This window comes from Amphiura filiformis, unplaced genomic scaffold, assembly GCF_039555335.1.
Source record: "Amphiura filiformis unplaced genomic scaffold, Afil_fr2py scaffold_24, whole genome shotgun sequence".
Taxonomy (NCBI): Eukaryota; Metazoa; Echinodermata; class Ophiuroidea; order Amphilepidida; family Amphiuridae; genus Amphiura; species Amphiura filiformis.
In genome coordinates, this window is record NW_027305488.1 from 1,802,698 (window position 1) to 1,818,930 (window position 16,233).

The window sequence follows — 16,233 nt, forward strand, 5'->3', positions numbered from 1 at the left end:
AAACTGGAAAAATATGACCAGAATGCTCCGACTCGCCCTAATTTAAGCACAGTAAAAGCTATGGAAACAGATATCGATTATTGTCTTATTTCCTATAATGTTACATTAAATGTATTATGAAGTACAGCAGTTTTTTAGTTAAATAGCTAAAACTGAAAGAAAAAAACTCCTACCATCCCACTCGCTCTCCTTAAGTTAGGCCTATTCCTATAATTAACCAATCTTCATATTCCATATTCTCCCATTCTGTGAATAATATTCAACCATTAGGTTCATGGGTACGGAACGGAGAAGGCACAGTAAGGAAGGCGTCCTCTGGTGTTATGATGTGGCATTTCTCGGCACCTCATTTATCTTGGTGGATGGCGGCAACACAAGTTGAAATCTTAGGTAGGTATCGTAATGCTGCGTCAGAAGATTTTCACCATTATACAAAATACACCATATGCAGTACCATACCACTTCGGCCGTATAAAATTAATGTTTTGGTTTTCGTCCAGAGGATTTTCATGAATTAATGAGGGAGGAAGGTTTTTTTTCAATGTAAAATGAGCATTGTCAGTAGTTTTCGGTCTTTTCCAACAGTAGCCTACTCGAGGAAAGGATGAGGCCTTTTTTTCAAATGTGAGATTCTGAGGGACGGCTCCCCCTAGAGTACCACAAAAAGAGTTGGAAGTGATCCTTGTTCTCTAATGAACTTATTTATATGTATGAAGTTGAAGCCTTATATACCGCAGTGGGCGTCAAAAGAAAGAAGTTTTAACTTAAAATGTTAAAATGTTGCCACTTAAAAGTGGCAACATTATTTAAGACTAGTTTTCTTATTATCATTTATGGTGCTCTACGAAAGACAGAGTGCCTTATAAGAAACACTAAATACACGTCATCAAAAGAATTAAGTACATTGTAAAGCAAAATTAGCCGATGTTAATTAATAATCAATCTAATGTTCAGAAAAGTTATAGATACGGTGCAATAATAACTTGCGTTTGATGGCATGGCTTACTGGGGTAAAATAAATTTTGGAAGCCTATTGTTTCGATGGTTTGGGTTCGAATCTAGCCTGTACCCAATGTTTGCTCTTCCTTCTCTTTCATTTCTTTTTCTTTTTTCTCTCTTCTCTAATACTCTCCAAATGTACACCGAGTGGAAAGAGTGGAAAAAAGAGTGAAATGGAGGACAACCCCTCTTTGAGTGGAAACATTTCACTCTAAAAGGATTGAAAAAAGTAGTCTGTATACTCTCAAAAGAGTGAATATTCCCAGCAAACACAAAAACGTTTTAAAAACATTTTAAATAAGTTATATTTTGGCTTTTGGTTTAGGTAAAAACGTTTTAATAACATTAAAATGTCGGGTTATATAAAGGTCATGATAACGTTTTAAAACGTTTTGTATGAAAACACACTACAACAATATTTTTAAATGTTTTCAAAAATGTTATTGTAAACTATTTTTGCAAACATTTTTGTCAAATATTGTGTCAATACTTAAATAACATTATGTTAAAATATTTGAACCCAGCAAACACAGAAATGTTCTTAAAATGTTTTTTTTTTCAAAACCTTTTAATAACATTTAAATGTCGGTTATATAAAGGTCATGAAAACGTTTTTAAAACGTTATTGAAAATATTTTGGGCAAACATTTTCGCAAAATATTTTTTCAACCCCAAAATAACATTCTGTTTAGAATGTTTTGTATCAAGTTTTCAAGAATGTTTTTGGAATGTTATTACAACGTTTTTATACCCTTTATATAACCCGACATTTAAATGTTTTCTGTAAAACATTTTTGTTTGCTGAGCAGTAGATTATCAAAAATGTTTTTAAGGTTATGAAAACGTTTTATACTCTTAATATACCCTTTATATAACCCGACATTTAAACGTTTTCTGACAACCTTTTATAACCTTTTGCGAATGATGTCGTAAACGTTTTGTGTTTGCTGGGTTGCCTAAAGAAAATGTACTTTCTTTCATTTTAGAGTGTTATCCACTCAAAAATGGGTTGTCCTTCATTCAACTCCTTGAAAGAGTAGGCCTAGACATTCACTCTTTATATTTAGAGAGTAGCCTGCCTTTCCTCACTCTCTTTTTTCTGGTTTACAATCATTATCTTCAAACAAGGCGTGCTAAAAGTATCCCGTTTTTCTGAGTGTTTCTTTCTTTTGGCTTATTTTTTTCTTTGCTCTTTCATCCGTTTCTCTTTCATTCTGTCATGGAGCCTTTCTGTTTTAAGGCTCTTCTTGTTTTAGTATAATTGCCCACAATATTGCTAATGTTCCAAAACGATGTTTAAATGAGAAATAATTTGTTATAATTTCAGAGCCACCTATTTCCAAGCCACCTAAGAAGGGCTTGTTGGGGAGTCTGAATGGTATGCAGTTTATCACCATACTCATCATATCATGTCTTGGGGTGTTTGGTATCGGCGCTATGATAATACTCATTTGTATTAAGCCAAAGGAAATGTAAGTATTATTTAAGCTCTAATCAGTGACGGTCCAGCGGTGTGTGTGTGTGTGGGGGGTCGTCAAAATAAGATATTTTTGGGTGAAACAATTTAGACACTCCCTGCCCCCGAATGTTTGAAAAACTCATTACTTTGTTTTTGAATATACTTGTCAGTGACCAGGACGTGCTATCTTCAGTAGATAGCATTGACCATTTTAACCAAATACAGACTACAAACAAAAAATAATGTCGGCCTACCAGTTATGTTCACCCCTGTATATCTAAACAAAGACAATATGTCGAAATTAAAATCAGCAGCCAATACCTATACCCTTTTGCTCTGCCTTAATTTGTTGAAATTGGTTGAGAAATAAAAAAAAACCGGTGATCTAAAACCCAAGGAAGGAACGAATTCAAAAGTTGCATTTTAATATTCTAATCAGTGGAAGGCACGGTGCTATATTATAGTTCTCTTGTTCGAGAATGATTAGTGTTAAATATATAGTTAATTTCAGTAAACTTAAGTTGATAGCATTAAACAATTAGCATATTAGGTTAGCATTAGAAGATAGACAAAGAATTCTCAAAATACACGTTTACGCTACGAAAAAGAAAAAAAAACATGTGTTATACGGGCCGGGTCAGACCGACCCAGATTTTGCATTGTGTGGATGATTTTTAGTTGTATGCAATTAAAAACAGCTTTTTTGGCCGAATTGAGTTGATTTTGACTGACATATTTTGAGTAAACCCAAATCTGATTTTTCAAGCTTTCGGTGATTCTTTGAGGGTACTAGCCTCTCGCAGAAATAAATAATAAAAAAAATCCCGACCGACCGCTCGTAGAACAGAGTTTTTTTCTGTATTCTCAAAATGTTTTGCAGTTATGTCATCAAAGATTGATTCATACTTTGATTCCATCTTAATCTTTGTCATTCCAGGAAAGGAATACAACAAAATGGTTCTTCCAGAAGCAGAAAAAGCAGAACAGATTCTGACTCTGTGATTACTGGAAGCAACACACACCTTGCTAACAACATTGAACTAAAAGAGAACCCTAATGACGAGGACCTGCCGCTTCCTCCGCCTCCTCCACCACTAGAACCACCAACAGTGTCAATAGGGATGGATAACCATGGTATGGACTCCGACACCATGGATGAGATCATTTTACAAGTTCCAGATAATGACACTAAATTTGACGAAACAAGTAGTTACATATACTCTACTCATCTGGACGTTTCCGATTGTAACGATAAAATAGATGATTCCAGTAGTTTTGTGTATACTAATAATACTTTTTTGAATGTCGGTGGGCAGAAGGATAGGTCTGATACTGCTAGTATATTAGACGCGTTCCCATCTGATGATGATTCACAATCTGCGTCTCACGGTCCAAGTGAGGATGAGAGCAGCATCAGCTATCAGGAAAACATTGTGGTGTAAGTGGGCACTTGGCCAGGCTGAAAGTCTCCGAACATTTTTGTAACCTGGATACAAGGCTTCATTAAGCTACTCTCCTTCTTTATATTTGAGATATTTTCCGTTTGATCACTATATGAACCCGGGGGAGGGGGCACTGAAAAGTGTATGTTATGTGTCCACCGATGCCGAGAAGTAAGGGCATATTGGTATAAAATGTTGTCTTTTGATCTGGTTCAATGGAGTTTCTGCAAAATGTAGCTTTGCAAATGTTGTTTACAATCCTATAAGAAACTGAAAATTGAATGTGTCTGACTTCATACTGATTTTGTTTGATCACACCACATTTTGTCTTTTATTAACCCAAATGCAAGTGCGTTTTGGCGAAGGGGGAAGGAATGGAGGAAGGAAGAAAGAAAAGATGAAGAGAAAGTTGTTTTGTCCGGTCCGGTTTTGAACCACGAACCCGTCGGGTGCAGAGCCAAGACCCGGCATAGCAAGCCATGAGGAATCGGTCAATGTTTTCACGGTTGATAGGCATACCCTGCACAATTTTGTTCATTATTACTGGTATATGTTTTAAGGCAGTAGAATTCGAATTTTATATGATAAATAAATTTCATTGTAATTGTAATTTACATTCCAAAAGGTTAATTTTCTTCTCATTTCCTCCAATTCACATATTGGTTGTTGTAATTTGTTTGTATTTTGCGACTTGTAAATAAACTTTATTTGCCTTTGTTGAAAGCACAAAGCAACATATTGTTAACTTAAGTAGAGCATTATACTCGTAGTCATCTTTTATAAATAGCAATTTAGCCAGTGGTGTCATATTTACACAAATATTGCTATCTTCAGCAGATAGCATAAAGCCACACAAATATTGCTATCTTCAGTAGAGAGCATAAAGCCACAGAAATATTGCTATCTTCAGTAGATAGCACAAAGCTACACACATATTGCTGTATTTTGTGGACATGGTGGATAGCCTAAAGCTACACACATATTGCTATGATCTTCAGTTGTTAGCACAAAGCTGCACAAATATTGCTAACTTCATAAGCTAGTATAAAGCTACACAAATATTTCTATCTTTAGAAGATAACATAAAGCTACACAAATATTACTATCTTATAGAGTAGATAGCATTAAGCTACATAAATATTACTGAAAAGTATATTCTGTAGCTATCACAAAGCTATACAAATATTGCTATATTCAGTAGATAGCACGAAGTTACACAGATATTGTTATCTTCAATGCCAAAAACAGATTGGTATTTAGGAAGTTAAAGGTCTAGCATTTAAATACCTTAATGTTCAGATCCTAAACTAAATGTTATCTTCCGTATATAACACAAATTTACACAAATATTGCTATCTTCAATAGACAGCAAAAAGCCACACAAATATTGCTATCTTCAATAGATAGCAAAAGCCACACAAATATTGCTATTTTCAATAGATAGGAAAAAGCCACACAAATATTGCTATCTTCAATAGATATTATTATGCAGTACAAAAATTAATATTGCCATCTCAAGCAGATAGCACAAAGTTACACAAATATTGCTATCTTCAGTAGATAACATGAAATTAAACTAATATTATCTTCAGTAGATAGCATCAAACTACACAAATATTGCTATCTTTAGTAGATAGCATAAAAGTCGCTATTTCAGAGATGCTAACATTAACATCCAGAAAATAGGGAGGATTCAAACAAAAAAAAAGGATGTTTTCAAAATTACATGCAACTTCAAAGGCACAAATCTTGCCAGAAATAGGGAGGTTGCCAGATTTTTGGGTGTCAAAATGGACAAAAATGTTTACAAAAATAGGGAGCCTCCTTCTAAAATAGGGAGGGTTGGCATCTGCTATTTTCAGTAGATAGCATGAAGTTGCAGAAATATTGCTATCTACACAAATATTTCTATCTTTAGTAGAAAACACTAACCTACACAAATATTGCTATCTTCAGTAGATAGCATTAAGCTACAGAAATATGGCTATCTTCAGTAGATAGCATTAAGCTACACAAATATTGCTATCTTCAGTAGATAGCATCAAGCCAGACAAATATTGCTATCAGTAGATAGCATTAAGCTGCAGAAATATTGCAATCTTCAGTAGATAGCATAAAGCTACACAAATATTGCTATCTTCAGTATATAGCATTAAGCCAGACAAATATTGCTATCTTCAGTAGATAGCATTAAGCTACACAAATATGGCTATCTTCAGTAGATAGCATTAAGCTACACAAATATTGCTATCTTCAGTAGATAGCATCAAGCCAGACAAATATTGCTATCTTCAGTAGATAGCATTAAGCTACAGAAATATTGCTATCTTCAGTAGATAGCATAAAGCTACACAAATATGGCTATCTTCAGTAGATAGCATTAAGCCAGACAAATATTGCTATCTTCAGTAGATAGCATTAAGCTACAGAAATATTGCTATCTTCAGTAGATAGCATAAAGCTACACAAATATGGCTATCTTCAGTAGATAGCATTAAGCTAAATAAATATTATCTTTAGTAGAGAGCATTAAGCTACATTAATATTGCTAGGTTCAGTAGATAGCATCAAACTACAAGAATATTGCTATCGTCAGTAGAAAACATCAAACTACACCAATATTGCTATATTCAGTAGATAGATAGCATCAAGCTACACAAATATTGCTATCTTCAGTAGATAGCAAAAAGCTACACGAATATTACTATCTTCAGCAGATAGCACGGTAATTGCACAAATATTGCTATCTTCAGTAGATAGCATAAAGCTAGAAATATTGCTATCTTCAGTAGATAGCATAACGCTACCGAAATATTGTTATCTTCAGTAGATAGCATCAAGCTACACAAACTTTGCTATTTTCAGTAGATAGCATTAAAGTACTTTATATTCCTATCTTCAGTAGAAAACATCAAACTACACCAATATCGCTATATCAGTTCATGGTGTTGTTCATTCCTCTCCTGATCCATATGGATTCCTTTTATCTATCGCTTGATACGTACTAATAACGCACTTACAATGGCGGTGTTTTGGCATGCTTGCAGCTCAACTACGATAAAGCACCAATGTCCCTACCAAACTTGGGGTGAACCAAAGAATAGTTTGCTCTATCTGCGAAGTATAGTTACGATGTTATGGGCAGAAATTTGTCAAAAATCAACACTTTGGTTGGGGCCAATCTACTAATACGGTTAAGATTGTTTAATTGTAACCGTATTAGTAAATTGGCCGCAGCCAAAATTGCGTTGACCTTTGACAGGTTTCTGCCCATAGTGTGGTAACTAAAGCAGATATAGCAAACTACTTTTTGGATTCCTTATGACCAAACAAATAATTGTACACTTTTCAACACTATTGGGATATTTTTCGACTTTTGACCCCTGTTTGAGAATTGACCCTGTCTACAATTGCCAGAGCTTTGAAGAGGGCAGCCCAGGGGACTTTTTTTAGTACCCTTCATGCAAGTCAAAAACACGTTCAAACCTTTGTTAAAGCCCCTACAGACTTCTGAGTGGATGTAGAATATTTGATACAACACATTGTTATTTTATCTATTCCCATTCTATTTACAGTGATGTTTAACATCTAAAGAATGTTTGATGACGTAAAATCGATACTATGTTTCCACCAGATATTCTACATAACATATTGTTATGAATTCGGCAGACGGCCGAATCCGGCTTTTGGTAAATTTATTTTTGGCATGCATTACTTTTGAATTAGAGAACAAGGGATCAATGCCTTACCTATAGAGGGCAGCATATCGATTTTTTAACGGTTATCGTCTTTGGTTGGAAAAAACATAATAATATTTGGACCAAAAAGCCTGAATTCTGACAAAAACCTGCAAAGTGGCATCCAATTTATTATGATTGTTACAAATCACTCATAAAAATGAACAAAATACTCATTTGATTTTGATCAGTTTATTTTATTCGTGCTATCACACAAAGACAATACAAGCATGTGCATACATTATACATGGCATATCAGTATACAAAGGGTTTAAAAACCTTTTGGGATCAACCCAAACTTGCTTCATCTTTATTTCTCTTTCTTGTACAATAAAATACCAAATTAAACTGAGCAAGTCAGTATGATATTAAGACCAGGTTTTCTGTTTCTACAGAGGGGTTTATCTAAGTATGGGGATGCATTTTAAACCATTATACCGTTTTAAATTTGGCAAACAGCCGAAACCATATTCAGCTAATGTGGAAATCCATGTTACAAATGAACTATTTTTGAATTAGCTAACAAGGGATTAACACTTTAGATAAAGAGGGAAGCATATAAATTTTAACTGTGATTATCATTGTCCATACTGCGCTGCACTAGCTGGCCCTGTTTGCCACCCTCTTTCTCTTACTTATCATGCAGAAGCGGCTGAACACTGTTGCAAAATTGATATGCTGCCATCTAGAACTAAAGTGCCCGATCCCTTGTTCTGTAATTCAAAATAATTCACGCATAACATGAATTTATCAATTTCGGCTTTCTGCCGAATTCACAACGATATGTAAACAGTTATGCTAAAACATGGACACGTGTGTATTATACATTGTACATCAAATCAAGGTGCATTTTATATATCTGGGAATACACAGTGGTTATATGTATCAGTTCAAAGCACAGCAAATGGGAAATTCCACTTGAAATCCACACTCCCCCTGTGGAAGATTTAGATCAAGTCTTCCATAGAGGGAGTATGGGTTTCAAATAAAACAGACAATTAGGTAACTTCCATTTGAAATACTCACTCCAATTGTGGAAAATATATAGGTTAAGCCATAACCAGGGAGTATGGTTTTCAAAATAATTAACCCTTGCCAATTCCATTTGAAAAACATACTCCCTCTGTGGATCACTTTTCCATAAGCGGTGTGTATTTTAAATGCATTAACCAAATACATACCTACAGAAGGTTTGAACAGTAGTTAATCTGAGAGAAAATCTTGCTAAGTTTATCTCATACCCAGTGATTAAGTTTGTTCAGCTTACAAAGGCAAAAAACATGAGACTCATAACATTCTGTATTGATATAGAATGGCATGCACACAGTTGGACGCACCAAACACTAGTCACAGTTGTGCGTTGTGTGACTGGCGCACGCTTATATGAACAAGCATAAGTTGGGACTTTATTGATGCGGGCAGTAACAAAAGCCAAATAATTTTCACTTATAAGCCGAACAAACTTTAGAACGAAGCCAACATTTTCAAGGGGAATTTGGGCCCTTAGGTTCACATCTATGGACCCTTATTAACTTTTAGAGCCTGACTGAACTCAATTGGCACGTACTACTACATTCTTACCAGTTTCCAGATTTGAATGTTAGATTGGTCCATTTACATGTGACACTTTATAAGACTGGGGCCAAGACTTCGTATTCATTATCAATAACAAAAATGCTAAATAGCGATTAGGATTTATGTTGAAGTCAGCACTAAGTCCATCTTGCCAACTTTGGTAACAAACCACAGAATTGCGTCTACAAGTATATATGCCTCAAAAGGGGGAGGAAGGCATTGACAAGAGATAAAAAGCAGACACCCTCCCAACGTTACAGTTTGAGCAACTATATTACTGGTACAGGTGGCTGTCCAAACATGTATTTCTGTACGACAAATCTATTGTAATGTTTTGTGGAGGAAATCTGCCTTTCATTTCTTTCATCAAAAAACCCAACCCTCTCTTAGAGGCATATTATGTTTGTAGACCAAATTCTAGGAGCCCGCATAGCAGATCAGTAGGCCCAGTGATTTTCACAGGCTTTCAGCCCAAGGACCTCTTCTATTTCTAACACTAGTTATACCATTGAGCAGGTTTGAATGTTAGTACCTGTGCATGGAAGGTGGGTAGATTGTTTCAAGACCTTTTCTGAGATTAACAACTGTATTCACAACAGGAATCAATTAGAATAATATAGTATGAATTAACATATATTTCTTGACAAGTAGCAAATAATGGGCTGTTCTGTTTGAAATTCATGCCCCCTATGGAAGACATGGCCATAATCTGTCACACAGGGAGTGTGAATATCAAATGGGATATCTTATTTTTTCTGATTTTGGTGTTTTAGGCATTCCTTCAGTTTATTGCATGTCAATATTAGGTTTTGCCTGGCATTTGCCAAATGTTTGAAATAAGTACGTAAATAAACCAACATGTTTTAAGGACCTGACAAACAATTATAAGCATCGTTCCATCTTTCATGGGGTGGATAATAATGTTTCAAAGTATTTGCTGCAGATGTCAAGAAAATATTCACTTCATAGTAATTATGCTGGTCTTGATTAATACATATATTTATTACAGTTTGTTTCTAAATAGAGTTGTCGTAATTTGCATAGACTTATTTATACAGAGTGGCACATGTAGGGCCTAATGGGTATATACAGACCTAATTCATAGGTTATTTGGCACTTGTGTCAATATATATGTACGCCTGATTCCAGAAAAAAAAATACAACACTAACTTTTTTGGATTGGAAAAAAATTATTCTGTTTTGCCAAATGAAACATAGATAAATCCTAATCCTTTAGTTAGTTATAACTGGAAATGAAAGTCAAATTTTAATATTTTTGTAATTTGAGGAAAATGGACCAATTTTTTTCTTATTGCGGTCAAAAAATTCAGAGACTTTACACAAGTCTAAGCAATTAAACTTGTGAGTACAGGTTATAAGTTTGCTCATAATCTTAATATTTTATCTAATTTTGAAAAAAGATATTTAGAAACTATATTTTCCAAAAATTAGAATGCATAACATGAAATTAGTCTTAGTAAAAGTCGTTGGGCTTGACTGTCACAGTATACTAAAAAGACCATTTTTTTAGCCCTTGTTTCCAAAAATTTGACTTTTATTGGCAGTTAGAACTAAAGGATTGGGATTTAGCTATACAGGGTGCGTGCAGCCACCTCTATTTCAAATTCAAGGACTTTTCAAGGACTTTCAAGTACCCAAAAATTAATTTTCAAGTACCTTTGAACGGAACGACCCAGAGATAGGTGTGTGTAAAAAAGTAGAAAAACACCCAGTGGTCTAGTCGCAGCAGCCCAGTGCATACCTGCCAACTTTTGAAAACTAGAAATAGGGACACTTGCGAAGCGGAGTGAGCGTAGCGCTCACGACTATGGCCGGGGGTTAAGGGGTCCACTTAAGTGGTTGGGGGTTGAGGGGACGAAGCCCCCCGAAGCCAGATGGTTTCTGCACATTACGCACCACAGGAAAGGCCATTTCAGAGGGTAAAAAGAACATTTCAAAGCTCATGGCTTGTTCTACACTTTTAATAAAAAGGGCTTCCTTCTTCCAGAAAACATGCTTTAAAGTTTTGAGTTTCCTATATAATACTTTTATGCACAAGAGACACTCTTAAAAAATGTTTTTTGGCTTTATTACATGACCAATATGGCTGATGTTGATATACGTGAAGCAGAAAAATAAAACAATAATTAACCACTTGTGCTTGCATCCACTGCCTCCCCCACCCCACCCCACCAACTGGCACCCCATCCTGGGCCTTGATGGTCAGTGTGCTTTTGGTTAAAATTTCAGGACGACAAACATTTTAGCAGATTTAGCACCCCAAAAGAGACCATTTTTGACATAAAAACCTGTTTTAGACTTTTTTTGAAAAAATGCTTCCTTCATCCTAAAAAAGTGATTTTAAATGTTCAGTTTCCTATACTTTTGTACATGAGAGACATTCTTCAAAGTGTTTTTTTGGCCTAATAACATGGCCTACATGATTGAAATTGATATATATAATGCGCAATATAAAAACAATGATTTTTTTTTGACCCCCACCCCTCTTCGGGTACGTGGGAGGGGGCCCACATGGGGGGGTACTAATGAATGTGCATGAAGATTACATTGTATGATAAGAGTAATATGTAAAATATGTTAAACATACAGAGTGATGTCACTACAAATTGGGACTAAAATAGTAGGCCTATCCCAAAGGAAATACATAGGCCTACACACACTCACCCCCCCCCACCCAACCTCCCCCACCCCATCCCCATGTTCACAACGATGGCTACACAAAGCCAAAGGATACAGCTAAAAGGTTCATATCAAACCTTTGACCGAAGTTTGTTTCTATTTAGACTTAAACATGACTTGATATTAGAGTATACATATAGGCCTATACAGCATCAGCATCATCAGTCCAGCATCATCTCAAACGTCATCGTTCATTAATACACATTACATACTTCTTACTTGGGTAATATTCATTGAGGAAAAAGAGATGAGTTTTTGAACGCAAAACCGACACAATCATATAACATGCTGGTCCGATAATGGACTAAAATTCATCAATTTTGGGCATGAAAAGGTGTTCTCAATAAGATAAAAATTTGACCACATGCATGTTAAATGAGTACCTTTATCTAGTCGAGTCATCCAGTCAGGGTTCTAAGGAATTTTCATTTTAAAATTGGAAATATATGAGTCCAGAAAGAGAATGTGTATAGCCTACATAAAATGAAAAATATATAGGCCTACAAGACAGAATTATTTCCAAACTTCTTTTCTTACTTATTTGTAACATAAATTTCTATTGTTTCAGCACAATTTTTCTTTAAGGACTTTCCATAAATTTCAAGGACTTTTCAACAAAATTCCAGGACTTTCAAGGCCTTGAAAAGGCATTTTGATTTTCAAGTACTTTCAAGCACTTTTTTGGCTTTTCAAGGTTCTGCACGCACCCTGGCTATATTTCATTTGGCAAAACATGATATTTTTGTAATCCCAAAACAATTAGATGTATTTTCCTTTAATAAGGAGTAGTTATGGCCATAATTTACTTGCATAGTAGTTACAGCACCATGTATTATGTTATAGCACTTAACTTTCATAGTTTACAGCATTATGAAAATGAGTTGTTCTGACCAAAGTTGTTTTGTTCATATTTTTAATAACCCCATGGGCACTACCAGCCAAAGTATCTAAGAGCTATTTTGATTGGTTGCAATGCAAATAGGCTTTACCGTCTATTGAGCCAATCAGATATATGGTAAGAATAAGAATAGGCAACTTGCATTGGCCTCTAAAAACTGTTTTGATTGGTTACAAAGTGGCTTATACCATCTATTGAGCCAATCAGAGATGGTAAGAATAGCTAATAAGATCTAAGCTCTATTGTGATTGGTTGCTCAGATGATAATGTAATATGATCAACCAATTAGAGGCTATGTAAGATTGGCAGTAGCACCCATCGGGTTTAGATCCAATCACACTATATAATCATATAAATAGTACACAATTCTGTCTTATTCATTCTTGCAAACTTAGTACTACATACAATACATTCTATTCAGCTAGGCCCGCTAATCTAACTACTCAACTAACACTGCGCTATTCCAGTTCAAATCCACAACCCCTATGGAAGACATGACCTTAATCTTCCACACGGGGGTGTAAATTTCAAACAGGGTTACCCGAATGGGTGGCTCAATCTGCCACACAGGGAGTGTGAACTTCAAACGGGGCTACCAGAATGGGTGGCTCCATTTGAAATCTACACTCCCTGTGTTAGAAGATTAAGGTCACATCTTCCATAGGGGGTGTATGAATTTCAAAGGGAATAACACACTTTTTAAAATGTTTACAATATTAATCTTAAGCAATTAATATAACTATTTTTTTCCATCAGTTGCATTTTTTTATCTTCTTACTGTATTCAGCAAAACACAAGTAATTAAAAAATCATCACAAAACAATTAACAAGTGAACATGGATCACATAATGTACAGTTATCAAAGTTTCCTGAACAAAAATCATGTAAATCCATCACAAATATACATTGATTCCACATTTTCATCATATTTATGAAAGCTATAAATTCCGACTCATTTTTTTATCAATAACTTGAACAATTTCAATATTCAAATACTTCAGTTTGAAAAAGTTAACACAACTATTGTGTACTCAACACTATATTTTTGATAACATATATTTAACATGGTAATACTTGTAACATTATGCTTGACGTAACATGCACCCTTTTAATTGAGAACTCATTTCAGTTAGATATTGCATGGTTTTATTGTTGGGAGGTGTTCTGTATAAAAAGATCAAGATCATTGCCAAATTCGCAGGTGCAATATTTCAAATATTGATAGTTCAAATTCAAGTTGGGCTTCCAAATAGCGGGGTGGTAACTCTGAAAATGACAAGGCACTTGTGTGTATTCATTTTTACATCATCAATAATTAGTATTCAGGAGAAGAATATCTTTTTCTTTTTCAGTAATTTTAAAACTGTTAAAAATCAATTCTGTTTCGAATCACTCCCAATGGCTACATGACAATAATTGGATTAATTGTTTTAAGGGCTGGGGTATGAACGTTTGGACAGTATTTATTTTGGGACATTAGAGCACATCAGACATATCGAATTGCATTCTGAATCGAAGAATGTCCTTCTGATATCAAATAATTTTGATTTTTGAAATTCGCAATTTAATACACATTTTATGGCAAATCATTAAAATTGATATTTTTGATATTTAACAGTACTTGAAGTAAACTTTATAAATCTGATGATTTATACTTAAAGTGTATGTAGGTGGGATGAAATGCGACGATCAATTGAAAATTTTGACCTTTTCAGTATTGAAGATATGGATTTTTTTCCCAAAACACCAAAAAAAAAAAAAATTAGGTCTTTATGGGAAAAAAATCCATATCTTCAATATGAAAGGTCACAAATTTCAATTGACCGTCGGCTTTTCCTCCTGCTACATACACTTTAAGAATATATCATTAGATTTATATAATTTACTTCGAGGACTGTTATATATCAAAAATTTGAAAAATATCAAATTTTTATAATTTGTCATAAAATTTGTATTATATTGTGATTTTCAAAAATGAAAATTATTTGATATCAGAAAGACATGCTCCGTATTCAGAATGCAATTCGATAGGTCTGAGGTGCTCTCATGTCCCACAAAAAATACTGTCGAAACGCAATAAACGCTCATTTTAGACCCCTTAAGTAAATTTTGTGTACAGTATAATTACTCCATATGTGATCAGGCCTAATAAATATTTGATCAACACAAATTTGTAAGCTGTCCAGTTGAGGGTGTATTGTTATATAAATACTGTAATAGTGGAAATATTTGCACGCATTTGTCAATCCTAAATTGTTTTCCTTGTTTTTCAACTTGTGATATTAAGGTCATTCTATTAACACATAAAAAGGGAATATATTGCAGTATTTTTATTTTTGCAGTAACAGCTTGGACCAGAAAAACGCAAAACATTTCCACTTTTGCAGGTATATTAACAATATTGCTAAATTTGATTGCAGCATTTGATTTATAAGGAGACCCTTAATAACAAGTTGTCATATATTTCAGTTTAAAGCAATCCCCACTTTTAGTTTATATAATATTACAGAAAACATTTTGAATATGATGTGTTAGAAGGCAGAAATGGGCAATGAATACTGATGCAATGAATATAATTCCATTGGTAATTACATATACCGTATTGTCTGTAATAAACACCTGCCCCGTGGGTGCACAATTTTTCGAAATGGAGTCATTTAATGAAAGCAAATTTTCAACAAAAAAAAAATGTTTTAAAATCTGGATAAAGATCAAAAGTATTATCCACTTCAGTTCGTTTTCGGGCTCAAATCCTATAAGGCAGCACCCGCGTATGCGGATGCTATCACAGTAAATACGACAGAATTACACCTGTAAGTGCATTTTAAGCAAAAATTCTACCATAATTGGGCAATGAACTAGATGGAAGTTAGAATAGGTTTTGACCATGAAATTTAGTGATTGTGAAAGCCAGCACTTATGCAAGCTTTAAGCTTAAGGGTAGACGAAGTATTGTTGGTCGAAGCAGCCTAAAAATCGATTTTCATTATCTAGATCAATATATTATTGAAAAATAACACCTTGATATTTTGCAAAGGTTCATTCTACAAATCGTATACTTTTCAAACTTGCTTAATTTATTGTTGTTAATGAGTTATGTACGTTTTACAAAAGTGTTGTTGTTTCAGCCCTCTTTACAACGTAACTCAAGAACCGCAGCACCTATAAAAGTATATCTGTGATATTTTAATTCTTCTACACACTCGCTATGAATTGAGCAATGCAGTTTTTGCCAAAGCTCACTACCATTAAGTAAGATGCTGTGAACTACCAAATCACAGTTTAAAATAATTAATAACCTTAATCACATCATAGGGCATTGAAATTTTTACATTTCGGTCACTTTTTCATTTAAATATCGAAGTGTAGCGGGGGCATTTATTACAGACAATATGGTAATACAAATTTTAAGAATAATTTACT

General features: G+C 34.4%; 1 protein-coding gene across 1 annotated transcript in view; it reads left to right on the forward strand.

Annotated features, from left to right (window-relative positions):
- The window catches only part of LOC140143604 (uncharacterized), a 32,238-nt gene extending 28,142 nt beyond the window's left edge, over positions 1-4,096 (forward strand). The window contains exons 5-7 of the mRNA XM_072165417.1: positions 271-390; positions 2,327-2,471; positions 3,396-4,096. Coding sequence (XP_072021518.1) covers positions 271-390; positions 2,327-2,471; positions 3,396-3,900 — 770 coding nt within the window. The 3' untranslated portion in view covers positions 3,901-4,096. The remainder of the gene's footprint in view (positions 1-270; positions 391-2,326; positions 2,472-3,395) is intronic.
- The last annotated feature ends 12,137 nt before the right edge of the window (positions 4,097-16,233 follow it).